The sequence below is a fragment of the Perca flavescens genome, chromosome 22 (assembly GCF_004354835.1).
Source record: "Perca flavescens isolate YP-PL-M2 chromosome 22, PFLA_1.0, whole genome shotgun sequence".
NCBI lineage: Eukaryota > Metazoa > Chordata > Actinopteri > Perciformes > Percidae > Perca > Perca flavescens.
This window is the reverse complement of record NC_041352.1, coordinates 25404546-25425175: the sequence shown is the minus strand read 5'-3', so window position 1 is coordinate 25425175 and position 20630 is coordinate 25404546. Positions and strand designations below refer to the sequence as shown.

The 20630-nt window shown below is 44.2% G+C and overlaps 1 protein-coding gene across 1 annotated transcript in view; it reads left to right on the top strand.

Annotated features, from left to right (window-relative positions):
- The window catches only part of LOC114549626 (sodium channel protein type 4 subunit alpha B), a 345707-nt gene that overhangs the window by 274549 nt on the left and 50528 nt on the right, over window positions 1-20630 (top strand). The window contains exon 22 of the mRNA XM_028570008.1: window positions 7143-7266. Within this exon, the coding sequence (XP_028425809.1) occupies window positions 7143-7266 (124 nt within the window). The remainder of the gene's footprint in view (window positions 1-7142; window positions 7267-20630) is intronic.

The window sequence follows — 20630 nt, the reverse complement described above, 5'->3', positions numbered from 1 at the left end:
TCTGTCTGTCTGTGTGTGTGTGTGTGTGTGTGTGTGTGTGTGTGTGTGCATATGTAGCTTGTAAAACAGACTGCCACCCCCTGCTGTCTCTTGGCTGGTGACCTGTGACCCCGGCAGCGTTGGGGGGTCACCCAGCTGACAGCTGTACAGGTGTTGTCTGCAGAGACAGGTGGCGCGAGAGACGCAGCTCTGCTTTGATTTCTCTCGTCTGTTTATTCTGTAGGAGACATCAAAAACCCTCTCTCTCCCGCAACAGACACAACAACTCAGCCTTAAGTCCTGCATTCAACACGTTACTGAAATACAAGTACAGCATTAGCATTAAAGTACTGAAAGTAGTTTTTATTTCTCTTGTCAGTTATTTATAGTCAATATCAAAACGTCTGAAGTCTCTTTTATATAGACCTTAGTGGTCCCCTAATACTGTATCTGAAGTCTCTTTTATATAGACCTTAGTGGTCCCCTAATACAGTATCTGAAGTCTCTTTTATATAGACCTTAGTGGTCCCCTAATACTGTATCTGAAGTCTCTTTTATATAGACCTTAGTGGTCCCCTAATACTGTATCTGAAGTCTCTTTATATAGACCTTAGTGGTCCCCTAATACTGTATCTGAAGTCTCTTTTATATAGACCTTAGTCAGGGCTCGACATTAAAGCGCCCATATTCTGCTCATTTTCAGGTTCATAACTGTATTTTAAGGTTGTACCAGAATAGGTTTACATGGTTTCATTTTCAAAAAACACCATATTTTTGTTGTACTGCACAGCTCTCTCTCACTGCTGCAGATCCTCTTTTCACCTGGTTTCTGTTTTAGCTACAGAGTGAGACCTCTTTTCTTCTTCTTCTTCTGTACTATCTTTGATTGCACTCGCACATGCTCAGTAGCTCAGATGTAGATCATGTCAGCTAACTAACTCTAGAGACAGTAAAAGAAAGGCTGTTTCTCCGACTTTGGTCAGTTACAAGGCAGGATTAGCTGGGAGACTTCTAAACGAGGGTGCACATGTAAGTAGTTCTTTTGTAGATTATGGTGAACTTGTGTGTGTTGTAGCAGTGCTTTGCTATTGAGAACGACGTAGCATGCTAGCGTTAGCGTTAGCATTAGCATGCTAACGCTAACGCTACGAGCTAACGGTTGTGGTTAGCCGATTTTGAACAGCTCACTAGGAGACTGAAGGCAGGACACATTCAGAAACCAGATCTCACTCAAAACAGCATGGATGGATTTTTTTCAAAGTTTGTATGTGTGTGGAAGCACCAGAGACACAAAAGAACACCCCAAATCCCAGAAAAAGTGTTTTTTTCATAATATGGGCACTTTAAGGCTTGTCCGCTTGTCCGGGACAAGTGGATTTTTTTGTAGGACAAGTGGAAGAGAAATTTACTTGCCCCACTGGACAAGTTAAAACTCAAACAAAACAAAATGGCACTCATTTTGTCAATGTTACAGAATTGAAACAAATACATATTTTACCCCACAATCCCGGGCAGCGGGTCGGCGGGCCGCTAACGTTAGACCCAGCCCGCTGTTCAGCGCATTCTCCTCCGAGCGAAGCAGCATGAAAGCACGGCGAGCTAGCGGTGTTAGCTTGCTAACTCCACCTTAACGTTACCTCCTCGCCACATCGTTCACAGAAAACAAGCTGAACACAGAAGTCACTCGTGGCGATAGCAATGTGCTTTGTGTGGATGAAGCATTATATACGTTATTATGTGCCACTCATTCCGTTTATGTTACAGATTTTACTTTACCGATTTGAAACAAATACATTAACTAACGTTAGACCCAGCAGTAGCGGGAGAGCGGACCGCTGACGTTAGACCCAGCCCACTGACGTTAGACCCAGCCCACTGACGTTAGACCCAGCCCACTGACGTTAGACCCAGCCCACTGTTCAGCTCCTTCTCTGTAAGCGATACAGCATGAAAGAACCGCGGAACCAGCAAGCCAGGCAGCCGGTGTTAGTTAGCTAACGTTAGCATGCTAACTACGCTTTAACGTTACCCCGTCGCCACATCGTTCCCAGAAAACGAGCCTAATAAAGCTGTCACTCGTGGCGATAGAAGTGTGCTTTGTGCGGATGAAGCATGAAGTTAATTTGACTCTTGACGGCTGGCTCTCTGCCTCGTAACGTTACTAGCTGCTCCGCTACTCGTTTGTAGCGGATTAAATATCAGGTAATAATCAACTGTAAAGTAGCTACACCTTTTTAAAGGATCCCTTGGTAAGTGAAATTGTAGAAAAAAAAAAAAACGCTGACACCAACATTTAGTGGCAAAATCCATTGTTATGTCTACAAAATTATTTTAGATATAGTATAAGTTCAAGTCACCACTACCTCTGGTCAAAATATTGAATTAGTATCTCAATTATTGTATCTCAGAATATAAACAAAGAATATCAAAGTAATGAGAAACTATAAAATATTGACTTAATCTCAATATATTGGCTTAGTATCGTAATATATTGACTTAGTAACTCAACATATTGGTTCAGTATCTCAATATATTGACTTAGTAACTCAGAATATCTCAATATATTGACATAGTAACTTAGAATATTGACTAGGAATCTGAAAGTAATGAGAAACTTTAAAATATTCACTTAGAATCTCAATATATTAACTTCTGCACACCGGCGTGCAAAGTATAATTTTGTATTATGAGTCTGGAGATCCTTTTTTCTTGTTGAAGGGGAAATCTATTCTTGGGACACATTTGTTTCTACTGTTTAAACTGAATTGTATTAATGTTGATAGTGTTTGGATGCTTTCAATGGTTTCTTCAAATTCTGCATTAGCAAAACACAAAAGAAATTATAAAATGATGAATCTTTACCCGGACAAGTGACTTTTGTTCAGGGACAAGTGAAACGTAAATGTACTTGTCTGAAGGACAAGTGCCTCAAAAAGTTAATGTCAAGCCCTGCCTTAGTGGTCCCCTAATACTGTATCTGAAGTCTCTTTTATATAGCCCTTAGTGGTCCCCTAATACTGTATCTGAAGTCTCTTTTATATAGACCTTAGTGGTCCCCTAATACTGTATCTGAAGTCTCTTTTATATAGACCTTAGTGGTCCCCTAATACTGTATCTGAAGTCTCTTTTATATAGACCTTAGTGGTCCTCTAATACTGTATCTGAAGTCTCTTTTATATAGACCTTAGTGGTCCCCTAATACTGTATCTGAAGTCTCTTTTATATAGACCTTAGTGGTCCCCTAATACTGTATCTGAAGTCTCTTTTATATAGACCTTAGTGGTCCCCTAATACTGTATCTGAAGTCTCTTTTATATAGACCTTTTAAAGGTGCCGTTTTTTCCTGCGAAGAAGTTGGTAATTTCATGGCACAGATTAGAAGCCAAATTGAAACGTAAACAACTAAAATTGCTGAATGTGAGAACATGGTTTCAAATTGATCGTTATCAGTGCAGACATACAAAGTGTCGGGTTTAGTTCCATCATACTGTAGTTTTAAAAATGCCTCACTTTAAAGATGTAACATTACAAATGCAGTGTGTTCTTCCTTCTTCCTAAACCTAACCAAGTGGTGTTTTGGTGCCTAATAGTCTGTTATTCTGACTTATTTTTAGCCACATCTCCGTTCTGCTGGAATTCAGCCATTAAATAAAATCTTTTTTTTGTTGGCATTGGCAGAAAATGATGGACAGAACTATGAAAATGGGACCCAGGTTGTGATAAACCTCCGATAAAAGTAGTCTGATTACATGGGATTCATTATTTAAGAGGCCCTGAATGTCTTCCACTGACTTCAGCTCCTCTGTGCTGCACAATAGAAACAGCTTATGAATAGAAATACATTTAAACTCCTCATTATGGACGTCATCCGCCTGTCTGGGTTTCATCCCAAGGCTGCTCTGTGTGTGTGTGTGTGTGTGTGTGTGTGTGTGTGTGTGTGTGTGTGTGTGTGTGTGTGTGTGTGCGTGTGCGTGTGTGTGTGTGTGCGTTACATTATCCACTTTTTGTGTGCATATCTTTTTAACGTGTAAGTGTGTGTCAGAGATTAGCTGTGTATTCATGTCCCTTTGGCTTCACCTGTGTGTGTGTGTGTGTGTGTGTGTGTGTGTGTGTGTGTGTGTGTGTGTGTGTGTGTGTGTGTGTGTGTGTGTGTGTGTGTGTGTGTGTGTGTGGCCACGTCCGTCCAAGATACTGAATGTATTCATGAGTTAGCTCTTGTTCCCAGATTGGTGAATGTATTCATGACACACACACACACTCACACACACACACACACACACACACACACACACACACACACACACACACACACACACACACACACACACACACACACACACAATCACCTGCTGTGTCTTTGTCCAGCTTTGCCAAATTTCCCTCCTAAGCCCTCAGCAAAAAAAAAAAACCTGTCTCCTATCCCTCCATCTCCCTCGTCCCTTTGTAACGTTAAACTCCCATGATGCTTAGCAAACCGGGACCTTTGAAGTCAGCTGAGGTGTGTGTGTGTGTGGGGGGGGGAGGGCTTTCCTGACGTCTACTTTTGTCCAGATCTCGGAGTCAAAGTGAACAGACGGCAGTTTTGCTGGCAGTGGGAGGGAGGGAGGTGTTTGGAAGGTGATGCCTGTCTGTTCTCTCAGCCAGGATTCCTGTCGTTTACGTAACGTTAAATCTGACTCATTCAGCTCTGACTGCAGCAAAATGATGCTGACGATCACACGGCCGCAGACCACACTGTACTCACACAATACCTCGGAAAAACAAAACCCTTAAAAATGCACATATTATGAAAAAAATCCCTTTTTCTGGGATTTGGGGTGTTATTTTGTGTGTCTGGTGCTTCCAAACCAAGCCCCCAGGAGGAGCGCTAAGGCTATATGCCAACATGGGCTTAGTGGATAACGGTGGTACTGCACCCCATGGCCCAGAAAGACTTTTCACATAGACATTACATGGCGAAAGAAACGTCTATATTTCAGCGGATAATTTCAACCTACCAGCCCAAACACTGAAAGGGTCCTTGTTTAAAACATTACTTTTTTAACATTTCACTAGAAGCGAATCCAGAATTATTAAATTTGAAATGATGAACGCGCATAATGGACACGAGCAAACCCACGGGACTGAGCTCTGAGCTCACGTAGCTAGCTGTAATAATGGATATATGATCACATGACTGTTCTCCCGAGCTCACGTAGCTAGCTGTAATAATGGATATATGATCACATGACTGTTCTCACGTAGCTAGCTGTAATAATGGATATATGATCACATGACTGTTCTCACGTAGCTAGCTGTAATAATGGATATATGATCACATGACTGTTCTCATGTAGCTAGCTGTAATAATGGATATATGATCACATGACTGTTCTCACGTAGCTAGCTGTAATAATGGATATATGATCACATGACTGTTCTCACGAGCTCACGTAGCTAGCTGTAATAATGGATATAGCTAATGGTTGTAATTCACCATGTGTTCTATCAATACGTCCATGGTATTATCTTATAAAGTTATGATACATCCGAGGGATGTATGTATGTTGTAAAGCCTGTTATGTGGATGTAACGTCATTAGCATTTCCCAAACTGGTGGGGCTATTGCCTAGCTAGCTAGTTGCTAACATCAGGGTTAGCTAGCATGGCTGTATTAAGATCATGCCTACATAACGTTACTACAGACATAGTGATTACATGGCCTAGGCTCTCTCCTATGATCCATCCGTGGGCTGTATGCTGTAAAGCTTGTAACGTGGATGAGAGATGAAGCCGTGGATGAGCTCTGTTCACCAAACTGCAGGCTAACTGCTAGCGCTAGCTAGTAGCTAGCGTTCTCAATAGCAAAGCACTGCTACAACACACACAAGTTCACCATAATCTCCAAAAGAACTACTTCCATGTGCTCCCTGGTTTAGAATCCTGATCTGATCCTGCCTCATAACTGACTGAAGTTGGAGAAACAGGCTCTCTTTTACTGTCTCTAGAGTTAGCTAGCTGACATGATCTACATCTGAGCTACTGAGCATGTGCGAGTGCAATCAAAGATAGTACAGAAGAAGAAGAAGAAAAGAGGTCTCACTCTGTTCCTAAAACAGAGACCTGAACACAGGGTGAAAAGAGGATCTGCAGCAGTGAGAGAGAGCTGTGCAGTACAACTAAAATATGGTGTTTTTTGAAAATTAAACCATGTAAACCTATTCTGGTACAACCTTAAAATACAATTATGAACCTGAAAATGAGCAGAATATGGGCGCTTTAATGTCAAACAAAGCATCTCGACGTTGGAATCACATAATGATTCTGTAAAGGTGAACTGGCGACACCAGAGATCGTTGATATACACACAGATCCCTCCTGCCCTTACATTTCCCCGAGTTAGCGTCTCTGTTGAGCCGGATCAAAGAAAACCCATTTATCTCAAAGAGCGAATCGGGCATAGTGGATTGAAGCCAGCTCTGCGTGAAACACAGCACGGAGGCTTCACGGAATTCAGCACAGTACCTTGTGTAGGTTCGGACCTCGTCGATCTTGTTGTTCAGGGAGCGTAAATTGCTCAGAATGATGGATGGGAGCGGTGGTCTTGTATGTCTTCGCCGCAACCGGTTGCGTATTCCACCTCTCCTGCCTCGCTTCCTGCGCTTGATAGGCCTTCCCAGCTCCGGAGGGATGTTATCCCGAAACATCGGGGACAATGGAGTTGACAATTTCGGGCGTAGTGCGAGCAGATCGTCCCGACTTCCAAGTAACTTTCCACTCTCTCCATATCTACGGCGGTGTGTTTTTCGGAGAGCGTATCAAGGGCTGCTCTCCAAAGGTGACAATCCCCACTAGAGTCAACATAATCCACGGTAAATACATCCTCCAATTTACGTACAACCATACAGTACGAACGACATTTAGACAAGAACAAACAACTTCATCACACTGGTTAACACATAAAACAAAATTAACACGAGCAGACTGGGCCCAGGGATGTGGTTCGCAGCCGAGCAGCGCAGCGGAAATCATATACTTCATTTACATTCCTTGAACGTGTAAGTTCTTCAGTAGGAATCGGTGGCCTCGGAGCTGAGAGCCACACACAGACTCATTGGATGACATAAGTCAGTCAGAGAGGCGTGTGGTGGATCTGATTGGTTGTTCCCTGTCGTTTCGTTCAGCAGAAAGACGATATCAGCCTATCAGAGGGCAGCACGGTGGACCTGAGGAAGCCTGGAGATGAAGAAGATCAGTACTCAGAGATGGCTGAAGAGGCCATGGACCCCGACTCCTGCTTCCCGGACAGTAAGCAAGCACGCACACACACACACACACACACTCACACACACATACTATCTCTCACACACACACACACACACACACACACACACACACACACACACACTCTCTCTCTCACACACACACGTGCATGCACGCACGCACACAAACACATATTCTCACATACACACACACATACACACACTCACACACACACACACATGCACGCACACACACAAGCACACAAACATACTCTTTCACACACACACACACACACACATACAGACATGCACGCACACACAAGCACACAAACACATACTCTCTCTCACACACACACACACTATCTGACAAGCTAGTGTGACAAAGCACACACACACACTCTCCCTATCTCACACACACGCGCATGCGGGCACGCACGCACACAAACACATACTCACACATACACACACACATTCACACACACACACACACACACACATGCACGCACGCACACAAGCACACGAACACATTCTCTTTCACACACCCCCTCTGACAAGCACACACACACACACAGACATGCACACAAGCACACAAGCACACAAACATAGCCTACTCTCTTTCACACACACACACACACACACACACACTCTGACAAGCACACACACACACAGACATGCAGACAAGCACACAAACATACTCTCTTTCACACAGACACACACACACACAGACACACACACAAACACATGCAAACAAGCACACAGACACATGATCACACACACACTCTCTCTCTCACACGCACACACATGCTCTCACACACAGAGACACACACACAAACACACATGCAGTATATATTTACATTTTAGTACAAGCAAGGAGACCCACACAAAAAAAAAAATACACAGAAAACTTTCTTTCAATAGCCTGTTGCCCGGGCAACAACAGCCCGTCCCACCGCCTACTTGGCCCAATACTTTCACGATGAGATTTATAGTTGTGTACTGACTAACCCAGGTGGAAAGCAAACACCTTGTTTCCTTCCTGACTCAGCCAGTTTCCCTTTCTAGAGCGCACATACAGTATTTTTCTAAAGCTGGGGGAACACTGGAGTACCATTGGGCGGCCAACAGCCAATGAAATCCCAGAAATGAAATGACATAAATGCCCTAGAGAGACGGAATGACCTATCACGTATTATCTTCTTTTGGTGGCCAAAGAACTGCAAGAGCTGCAAAAACATGTATTTGTTTCTATGCAGATGAACCACAGCTGTATGTTGACATGTTGCCTAGTTATGTCGGCCCTATTACGAAAGTTTAAACATATCAGCTCTTTAAAGGTCCCACGGCATGGTGCTCTTTAGATGCTTTTATATAGACCTTAGTGGTCCCCTAATACTGTATCTGAAGTCTCTTTTATATAGACCTTAGTGGTCCCCTAATACTGTATCTGAAGTCTCTTTTATATAGACCTTAGTGGTCCCCTAATACTGTATCTGAAGTCTCTTTTATATAGACCTTAGTGGTCCCCTAATACTGTATCTGAAGTCTCTTTTATATAGACCTTAGTGGTCCTCTAATACTGTATCTGAAGTCTCTTTTATATAGACCTTAGTGGTCCCCTAATACTGTATCTGAAGTCTCTTTTATATAGACCTTAGTGGTCCCCTAATACTGTATCTGAAGTCTTTTATATAGACCTTAGTGGTCCCCTCATTTCTCAATCCATGCTGTTTAGAGTGAGATCTGGTTTCTGAATGTGTCCGGCCTTCAGTCTCCTGGTGAGCTGGTCAAAATCTGCACGGCTTTCTACGTCACTAGTCGAAACGAGCTGGCTAACCGCAACCATTAGCATGCTAGCGCTACACTGCTACAACTCACACTAGTTCACCCTAATCTCCAAAAGAACTACTTCCATGTGCTCCCTGGTTTAGAAGAAGTCTCCCAGCTAATCCTGCCTTGTAACTGACTGAAGTTGGAGAAACAGCCTTTCTTTTACTGTCTATGGAGCTAGCTGACACGCTGTACGATCTGAGCTACTGAGCATGTGCGAGTGCAATCAAAGATAGTACAGAAGAAGAAGAGATGTCTCACTCTCTAGCTAAAACAGAGACCTGAACACAGGGTGAAAAGAGGAGCTGCAGCAGTGAGAGAGAGCTGTGCAGTACAACTAAAATATGGTGTTTTCTGAAAATTAAACCATGTAAAACTATTCTGGTATAACCTTAAAATACAGTTATGAACCTGAAAATGAGCAGAATATGGGCGCTTTAAGGTTATCAATTTCAGCCGTGCTTTTCCTACTATGACAAGTCAACATGTCTGCTGTGAAAAAGCTCCATTCATTTATGAATTTTGTTGAAGACAAAAGGAGAGAACATCCAGGATGTCCTGATTCACAAGGTATCTAAGGGTTTGGTGATGGCTCCACTAACCACAAGCCCCCGTCCCACAGCCACCTTGGCCCAATACTTTCAGGATGAGATTTATGACCCTGTTCTGACTAACCCAGGTGAAAAGCAAACACCTTTGTTTTCCTTCCTGACTCAGGCGGTTTCCTCGTGCAGCACAGACATTTGTCTTGGGCCACAGTTCAGCTCAGGAAAACATGGCCACGATACAGAGAAAGGGGAAGGAGAAAGCCAGGGTCGTCATTTGTTTGTTATGAATTATTTTTCGGCAAAATAAATGGCTGATTTAGGTTTATTCAAATTGATATTGCCCGTTTCAATTTCTGTTTTTTTAAAAGATCATTTTTGGGGGTCATTTCCGCCTTTAAAGGTCCCATGACATGGTGCTCTTTGGATGCTTTTATATAGGCCTTAGTGGTCCCCTAATACTGTATCTGAAGTCTCTTTTATATAGACCTTAGTGGTCCCCTAATACTGTATCTGAAGTCTCTTTTATATAGACCTTAGTGGTCCTCTAATACTGTATCTGAAGTCTCTTTTATATAGACCTTAGTGGTCCCCTAATACTGTATCTGAAGTCTCTTTTATATAGACCTTAGTGGTCCCCTAATACTGTATCTGAAGTCTCTTTTATATAGACCTTAGTGGTCCCCTAATACTGTATCTGAAGTCTCTTTTATATAGACCTTAGTGGTCCCCTAATACTGTATCTGAAGTCTCTTTTATATAGACCTTAGTGGTCCCTAATACTGTATCTGAAGTCTCTTTTATATAGACCTTAGTGGTCCCCTAATACTGTATCTGAAGTCTCTTTTATATAGACCTTAGTGGTCCTCTAATACTGTATCTGAAGTCTCTTTTATATAGACCTTAGTGGTCCTCTAATACTGTATCTGAAGTCTCTTTTATATAGACCTTAGTGGTCCCCTAATACAGTATCTGAAGTCTCTTTTATATAGACCTTAGTGGTCCCCTAATACTGTATCTGAAGTCTCTTTTATATAGACCTTAGTGTTCAATTTCTGAGGTAACTTGAGGTAAAGAGCTGAGACAGAATTAGGCCAGCCAGCTGAGAAACCCCTCTCTGAGGAACAAAAGCAACAGTGTGACTAAGAGTCCGATATGTAAGCGCTGACACATTCACCAAACCTCGTATGTATAATGGGGTGGTCACATGTGTACTTCATATCGATTCAAACTAAAATACACCCACATTTTAAGCCTCCTGTTGTATACGGGTCAAATTATGACCCATTTTCAATAAGTTTCTACCGTATATCAGAAATTTGGGATTTTCCTTTAACCAAATTGTTCACAACAGTAAGGTGAAAAAACCGATTCGTTCACTTCTTTTATTCAATTTGGGCATTTTATTGAATTTTATAGTAGGCTATACAAGCGCAGGAAAATTCAACAGACATCAACAAGAAAGTGACCAAAAACAAGTGTCTGGTTTTTTCTATGATTATTTTTCGCCCATTTTAGGCCTTTACAGGACAGCTGAAGTCACAAAAGGTGAGAGAGAGAGGGGGGAATGACATGCAGCAAAGGGTCGAACACGCAGCCGCTGCGTTGAGGAGTAAACCTCTGTATATGGGTGCGCTCTACCAGGTGAGCTACCCAGGCGCCCTAATTTTAAATTGTGACCCATAAAGACAAAAATTTGCACGGTCAACGGAAAGATAACGCCAGGGTTAACCTGATTTTATGTCATGAGCCCCCTCCATCTTTCTTACAAGACAAATCGCAGCTACAGGCTGATTTATGCTCCTGTGTTATTAAATCTAGAGATGCACCGATTACAACTTTCTAGGCCGATTCCGATTTTCTTTGATTTCGGCCAGCGGATGCAGATTTTTGGCTGATTCGGATTTCATTTTCTCTAACCACTTTACAGCACACACAGATACAGTACAGGCGAAAAGTTTGGACACACCTTCTCATTCAATGCGTTTCCTTTTTATTTTCATGACTATTTACATTGTAGATTCTCACTGAAGGCATCAAAACTATGAATGAACACATATGGAATTATGTACTTAACAAAGTGTGAAATAACTGAAAACATGTCTTATATTTTAGATTCTTCAAAGTAGCCACCCTTTGCTTTTTTTGATATCTCTGCAAACCCTTGGTGTTCTCTCAATGAGCTTCATGAGGTAGTCACCTGAAATGGTTTTACCTTCACAGGTGTGCCTTGTCAGGGTTAATTAGTGGAAGTTTTTCCCTTATTAATAAAAAAAGCAAAGGGTGGCTACTTTGAAGAATCTAAAATATAAGACATGTTTTCAGTTATTTCACACTTTTTGTTAAGTACATAATTCCATATGTGTTCATTCATAGTTTTGATGCCTTCAGTGAGAATCTACAATGTAAATAGTCATGAAAAATAAAAAGGAAACGCATTGAATGAGAAGGTGTGTCCAAACTTTTGGCCTGTACTGTATATATATATATATATATATATATATATATATATATATATATATATATATATATATATATATATATATATATATATATATATATATATATATATATAGATAGATATATAGATAGATATATAGATATAGATATAGATATAAAATTAAAATGACAGATAAATAAGGACAAGTTCTTCTCAGCACAATCTACCAAAATTATTATAAGTAATTCCCATGTTCAGTTGTTGATACAAATAAGCACTTTTTACAGCGATAGCAAAGTTAGCAAACATTTCTCATCTGTAGTCCTTGGATAGAAAGCGTTACATCGTCAGCCTGAAAAGGACTTTTTATTTTTTTTTTAATTTGTATATTGTTTACAAGCATAACACAAAAAAATAAAGAGAAATACATCGTAGAAGACGTGACTTTGCCACATTATGTTTACCAAATGAAATATGCCCGTTATGCACTTTCTCTCTCCGAGTAAAACCGGCCCTTTCCCGTGATTGGTGCTGGGGATGAAAGCGGCTGCCAAAACGGCAGATGTTGTGTTAGCTTTGATTCATTTAGAAGATTGATGCGTCCGTCGCGACTGTCCCAAAACGCAGCCCGGTTCTTCCTGATTCAGCAGAGTCCTTCGCAGCAGGCTGACGCTTGTCACCAGCTGGACTCGGATCAGCTCCCGCTCGCAGCAGCACTAGACGGGAAAAGAGGGATGAAAAACGTGAACAAAACTCCCTTTTGTGCTGCACAGTTTTGTCATCGGCACGTCTGCGTTAACAGGTGAGAGATGCATGCATGCGTGCTGGGGGAAGGTGAGGGGAAGAGAGGAAAAAAGGCCTCGGGGCGGGAAACGGAATGAAAACGAGTAAACTTGAAACTGAGGAAAAGATTCAAGTTCAAGTTCAAGACCTTTGTTTGTCCCAGATGGGCAATTAATTTTGCTGCAGTAGCAAAGTAGTGCCCGAACAATACATGACAACAAAAACATTCAACATCATTAAAATTTGCAATACACATCCGACAAATTGATATATTAATACCACTAACATTTAAATTCAAATTTCAGTTCAGTGCAGATGTTATCTCTTTTTTTCAGAATTTATCTAAGAGATTTTTCTTTTATAACATTTTTTTTTTTTGAAAATTTATATGTATTTGTTTTGACGTATGTCTGATTAAGACGGGAAAATTCTGCATGCAGGGGGTGAGAACTACAAGACATGATGGATTCTGCCTTTTTCAGTACATGTCTGTTGTACAGTTCATTTAGATTTACCTGTTGAATCCCGATAATTTTACTCCTAACTTTGTTTACCGTTGCTAATGTGTTCTTCTGTTTTAAACTAAGAGAAGCATACCAGCAAATACATGAAAAAGTAAAAACGGACTCAATAAAAGATTTATAAAACACTGTCATCAGGGATCTGTCTACTTGAAACTTAGCTCAGATGAGAAGGAACAAAAGAGAGGAGGAAGAAGAGGACATGAAAGAGGAAAAACCAAACTGTTAGGGGGAATGTGATTGATTGATTGATTGATTGATTGATTGATTGATTGATTGATTGATTGATTTTATTTGACCACTTAAATAAAAAAATTAAAAAATGAAACAGCACTCAAAATACAGCACTACAAAATTCATAAATAGTCAGGGATAACACAATAAAGCCCAAAGACTTATTTTCCATTGTGGTCCCTAAATGTAAAGTCCCTAAATGTCCATTGTGGTCCCTAAATGGAAAGTCCCTAAATGTCCCTAAATGTCCATTGTGGTCCCTAAATGGAAAGTCCCTAAATGTCCCTAAATGTCCATTGTGGTCCCTAAATGGAAAGTCCCTAAATGTCCCTAAATATCCATTGTGGTCCCTAAATGTCCATTGTGGTCCCTAAATGGAAAGTCCCTAAATGTCCCTAAATGTCCATTGTGGTCCCTAAATGGAAAGGAAAAGAGAGCGAAAGTAGTTTTTAACCGAACCCTGGTAGCGTTTTGGGGCCGATAGTCCGGTTGGTTTGGGGGCGCTGTAGTCTCACATTGCCATACCTTCCTCCACAGCGCTGCAGAGGAGGGTCTGACTAGTCCACACGGCATTCTGGGATGGGAGAAAAACGTGCTCTGGTTTATTCGCATTTCTTTAACCCCTTGTGTTGTCTTCCCCTTTGACCATGCAACTTTTTATGGTTTTTCTGGGTCAAAATGTAAACAAAAAAATCCCGAAAAAAATGTTTTTGAAGTCTCTCTCTGTCTCTCTCGCTCTCTCTCTCTCTCTCTCTCTCTCTGTCTCTCTCTCTGTCTCTCTCTGTCTCTCTCTCTGTCTCTCTCTCTCTCTCTCTCTCTCTCTCTCTCTCTCTCTCTCTCTCTCTCTCTCTCTCTGTCTCTCTCTCTTTCTCTCTCTCTCTTTCTCTCTCCCCTGTCTCTTCCCATGCCTAAGCTGTCCTATCAAGTAAAGGCCTAAAATGCCCCAAAAAATGATCTTCAAAACAGAAAAGATCAGGAGGGCGGAGAACAAGTGAAAAGGAAATGAGATGAAATGAAAAGTAGGAGACCAAAGAAGAAAGAACAGGAAGTGAGACAAAAGAAAAGCAGATGATGATGATGATGACCACCTCTTCATCTTGCTAATACCAACAGATTTCGGGGGACAGAAACAGAATTGCCACCTGGCTTCCCTCCTGACTCAGCTCACAGTCCAATCACTCCGGACCAGTACCACCAGTACGCTGACACAGCTGTGTGTGTGTGTGTGTGTGTGTGTGTGTGTGTGTGTGTGCGGGCTTGTTTAACTATATTCGTGGGGTCCAACAAACCGGGAATACAGTATACTTGTGGGGTCCGGACAGCTTTGTGGGGCCAAAATGCTGGACCCCACAAGTTTAAAGGGCTGTTTGAGGGTTAAGACTTGGTTTTAGGATTAGGGTTAGAATTAGGTTATGGTTAGGGTGAGGGTAAGGGTTAAGGTTAGGCATTTAGTTGTGATGGTTAAGGTGAGGGTAAGGGTTAAGGTTAGGCATTTAGTTGTGATGGTTAAGGTGAGGGTAAGGGTTAAGGTTAGGCATTTAGTTGTGATGGTTAAGGTGAGGGTAAGGGTTAAGGTTAGGCATTTAGTTGTGATGGTTAAGGTGAGGGTAAGGGTTAAGGTTAGGCATTTAGTGGTGATGGTTAAGGTTAGGGTAAGGGTTAAGGTTAGGCATTTAGTGGTGATGGTTAAGGTTAGGGTAAGTGTTAAGGTTAGGCATTTAGTTGTGATGGTTAAGGTTAGGGTAAGGGTTAAGGTTAGGCATTTAGTGGTGATGGTTAAGGTTTGGGTAAGGGGCTAGGCAATGCATTATGTCAATGATGGGTCCCCACAAAGATAGTGAAACGCACTGTGTGTGTGTGTGTGTGTGTGTGTGTGTGTGTGTGTGTGTGTGTGTGTGTGTGTGTGTGTGTGTGTGTGTGTGTGTGTGTGTGTGTGTGAGAGCTGCTGCTGCAGAAATAACCCAGAAATACTGACTAACAACAGCAGGCAGCCACCAGCTGTGTGGATACTAGCAGGAAGCGGTTTGTGTTGCAGTGTGCGTTTTGTATTTGTGTGTTTGCACAGACACAAAGTGGCCATCTGGAAGTCGTAGTCCCAAGATGTTTGCCGGCCGGCTGCCTTCCTGTCGTTCACACGTCCAGTCTGCGTCTGTGACGTTTCTCCACGCTGCCGCACGTTAAAGTGCCCATATTATGGAAAAAAAAATAACTTTTTCTGGTGATTTGGGGAGTTATTTTGTGTCTCTGGTGCTTCCACACGCATACAAACTTTGAAAAAACCATCCATGGTGTTATGAGTGAGATCTGGTTTCTGAATGTGTCCTGCCTTCAGTCTCCTGGTGAGCTGGTCAACATCTGCACGGATTTCTACGTCACTAGCCGAAACGAGCTGGCTAATCGCAATCGTTAGCATGCTAGCGTTAGTGTGCTAGCGTCTCTGAAGTTGGAGAAACATCCTTTCTTTTACTGTTTATGGAGCTACCTGACATGATCTACATCTGAGCTACTGAGCATGTGCGAGTGCAATCAAAGATAGTACAGAAGAAGAAGAGAAAAGGTCTCACTCTGTAGCTAAAACAGAGACCTGAACACAGGGTGAAAAGAGGAGCTGCAGCAATGTGCAGTACGTTGTCACAATGTTGTCATTGTGCCTGTTCAGCAGTGGGGGGGTGCCTGTGTTCCCACAGCCCATTCCCCATTGGGCTGTGGGAACATAGGGCTGTGGGAATATAGGGCTGTGGGAACATAGGGCTGTGGGACCATTGGGCTGTGGGAACATAGGGCTGTGGGACCACTGGGCTGTGGGAACATAGGGCTGTGGGAATATAGGGCTGTGGGAACATAGGGCTGTGGGACCATTGGGCTGTGGGAACATAGGGCTGTGGGAACATAGGGCTGTGGGACCATAGGGCTGTGGGACCATTGGGCTGTGGGAACATAGGGCTGTGGGACCATAGGGCTGTGGGAACATAGGGCTGTGGGAACATAGGGCTGTGGGACCATAGGGCTGTGGGACCATTGGGCTGTGGGAACATAGGGCTGTGGGAACGTAGGGCTGTGGGAACATAGGGCTGTGGGACCATTGGGCTGTGGGAACATAGGGCTGTGGGAACGTAGGGCTGTGGGAACATAGGGCTGTGGGAACATAGGGCTGTGGGACCATAGGGCTGTGGGAACATAGGGCTGTGGGAGCGTAGGGCTGTGGGAACATTGGGCTGTAGGAACCGTGCTGTGGGACCATTGGGCTGTGGGAACATAAGGCTGTGGGAACATAGGGCTGTGGGAACACAGGGCTGTGGGAACACAGGGCTGTGGGACCATAGGGCTGTGGGAACATAGGGCAGTGGGACCATAGGGCTGTGGGACCATAGGGCTGTGGGAACATAGGGCTGTGGGACCATTGGGCTGTGGGAACATAGGGCTGTGGGACCATTGGGCTGTGGGAACATAGGGCTGTGGGAACATAGGGCTGTGGGACCATAGGGCTGTGGGACCATTGGGCTGTGGGAACATAGGGCTGTGGGACCATAGGGCTGTGGGAACATAGGGCTGTGGGAACATAGGGCTGTGGGACCATTGGGCTGTGGGACCATTGGGCTGTGGGACCATTGGGCTGTGGGAACGTAGGGCTGTGGGAACATAGGGCTGTGGGACCATTGGGCTGTGGGAACATAGGGCTGTGGGAACGTAGGGCTGTGGGAACATAGGGCTGTGGGACCATAGGGCTGTGGCAACATAGGGCTGTGGGAGCGTAGGGCTGTGGGAACATTGGGCTGTAGGAACCGTGCTGTGGGACCATTGGGCTGTGGGAACATAAGGCTGTGGGAACATAGGGCTGTGGGAACACAGGGCTGTGGGAACACAGGGCAGTGGGACCATAGGGCTGTGGGACCATAGGGCTGTGGGAACATAGGGCTGTGGGACCATTGGGCTGTGGGAACATAGGGCTGTGGGACCATTGGGCTGTGGGAACATAGGGCTGTGGGAACATAGGGCTGTGGAACCATAGGGCTGTGGGACCATTGGGCTGTGGGAACATAGGGCTGTGGGACCATAGGGCTGTGGGACCATAGGGCTGTGGGAACATAGGGCTGTGGGAACATAGGGCTGTGGGACCATAGGGCTGTGGGACCATTGGGCTGTGGGAACATAGGGCTGTGGGAACGTAGGGCTGTGGGAACATAGGGCTGTGGGACCATTGGGCTGTGGGAACATAGGGCTGTGGGAACGTAGGGCTGTGGGAACATAGGGCTGTGGGACCATAGGGCTGTGGCAACATAGGGCTGTGGGAGCGTAGGGCTGTGGGAACATTGGGCTGTAGGAACCGTGCTGTGGGACCATTGGGCTGTGGGAACATAAGGCTGTGGGAACATAGGGCTGTGGGAACACAGGGCTGTGGGAACACAGGGCAGTGGGACCATAGGGCTGTGGGACCATAGGGCTGTGGGAACATAGGGCTGTGGGACCATTGGGCTGTGGGAACATAGGGCTGTGGGACCATTGGGCTGTGGGAACATAGGGCTGTGGGGGCTGTGGGACCATAGGGCTGTGGGACCATTGGGGTGGGAACATAGGGCTGGGGACCATTGGGCTGTGGGAACATGGGGCTGTGGGAACATAGGGCTGTGGGACCATGGGGACCATGGGCTGGAACATAGGGCTGTGGGAACATAGGGCTGTGGGACCATAGGGCTGTGGGACCATTGGGCTGTGGGAACATAGGGCTGTGGGAACGTAGGGCTGTGGGAACATAGGGCTGTGGGACCATTGGGCTGTGGCAACATAGGGCTGTGGGAGCGTAGGGCTGTGGGAACATTGGGCTGTAGGAACCGTGCTGTGGGACCATTGGGCTGTGGGAACATAAGGCTGTGGGAACATAGGGCTGTGGGAACACAGGGCTGTGGGAACACAGGGCTGTGGGACCATAGGGCTGTGGGAACATAGGGCTGTGGGACCATAGGGCTGTGGGACCATAGGGCTGTGGGACCATAGGGCTGTGGGACCATTGGGCTGTGGGAACATAGGGCTGTGGGAACGTAGGGCTGTGGGAACATAGGGCTGTGGGACCATAGGGCTGTGGGAGCGTAGGGCTGTGGGAACATTGGGCTGTAGGAACCGTGCTGTGGGACCATTGGGCTGTGGGAACATAAGGCTGTGGGAACATAGGGCTGTGGGAACACAGGGCTGTGGGAACACAGGGCTGTGGGACCATAGGGCTGTGGGAACATAGGGCTGTGGGACCATAGGGCTGTGGGACCATAGGGCTGTGGGACCATTGGGCTGTGGGAACATAGGGCTGTGGGAACGTAGGGCTGTGGGAACATAGGGCTGTGGGACCATAGGGCTGTGGGAACATATGGCTGTGGGAACATAGGGCTGTGGGAACATAGGGCTGACCACCTTAGCAGCCCCTGCATGCTAGAACATGTTTAGGCAACAAAACATCTTGGTTAGGTTCAGGAAAAGATTGTGCTTTGGGTTAAAAAAAGTATGTTTCTTACGTAGCTTCTGTATGTGGCGTTAGTTTAAGAACTTAAATTACAGTGCGTAACAAAAGTAAGTCATACAAGCCAATAAACTTTTGGCCTCACGAGTCAAAGTCCCGTGTTTGTTTGACCCATCTCTCACTACGCTGGCTTTGACGCAGCTCGGAAAGTCCTTGCTCCCGATTACGTGGGTTATATACAAAGTATAGTGCATTAGTTTCTACAAATGTGCGTCAAATGACACTTCAGGTGTGTATGTGTGTGTTGCCTTTTATAAAGTGTGATAAAACACTTTAAAAGGAGGTGAGTGCTGCTGGTCTTGTAGAGCACAAAAATTGAAGACTAAGCTTTTCTTCCCAGTTGCTGCCGATATATATTTACACGTGTGCATTTAGCTTTGTTTTTATCCGCGTGTGTAGTTGATGTTCCACATAGAGCTAGGTGTGTGTGTGTGTGTGTGTGTGTGTGTGTGTGTGTGTGTGTGTGTGTGTGTGTGTGTGTGTGTGTGTGTGTGTGTGTGTTCCTTCATGCTGTGATTACGGAGCACAAACAGCAGCGTGCCTCCCTGCTGCTCCCTCTGCCTGTCAGTAAGACAGAGTGTGTGTGTGTTTGTGTGTGTGTGTGTGTGTGTGTGTGTGTGTGTATATCCCCTCTGCCTGTCAGTGAGACAGAGTGTGTGTGTCGGGCTGAATGGCGACGTTCCCCCGACGCTAATTATTCATCACACGGGAGGAAAGGTCGGCGCATAAAAAAAAAAGTCCCGGCGAGCTGCGCTAACGAGTTGCAGAGCTGCAGCGTAAAGGCAACTCTTCAGATGAATGGAGGTCAACGGTTTGGTTTCAGGTTGTCCTGCTCTGACCCGATACGGTCCACGCTAACAATGCTTCTTTTTAGAGCGAATTAAAAGAGGGATATAATTAAAAAACAAATTGAGTTGAGCTGATAATTAAAGGTCCCATGACATGATGCTCTTTGGATGCTTTTATATAGACCTTAGTGGTCCCCTAATACTGTATCTGAAGTCTCTTATATATAGACCTTAGTGGTCCCCTAATACTGTATCTGAAGTCTCTTTTATATAGACCTTAGTGGTCCCCTAATACTGTATCTGAAGTCTCTTTTATATAGACCTTAGTGGTCCTCTAATACTGTATCTGAAGTCTCTTTTATATAGACCTTAGTGGTCCCCTAATACTGTATCTGAAGTCTCTTTTATATAGACCTTAGTGGTCCCCTAATACTGTATCTGAAGTCTCTTTTATATAGACCTTAGTGGTCCCCTAATACTGTATCTGAAGTCTCTTTTATATAGACCTTAGTGGTCCCCTAATACTGTATCTGAAGTCTCTTTTATATAGACCTTAGTGGTCCTCTAATACTGTATCTGAAGTCTCTTTTATATAGACCTTAGTGGTCCCCTAATACTGTATCTGAAGTCTCTTTTATATAGACCTTAGTGGTCCCCTAATACTGTATCTGAAGTCTCTTTTATATAGACCTTAGTGGTCCCCTAATACTGTATCTGAAGTCTCTTTTATATAGACCTTAGTGGTCCCCTAATACTGTATCTGAGG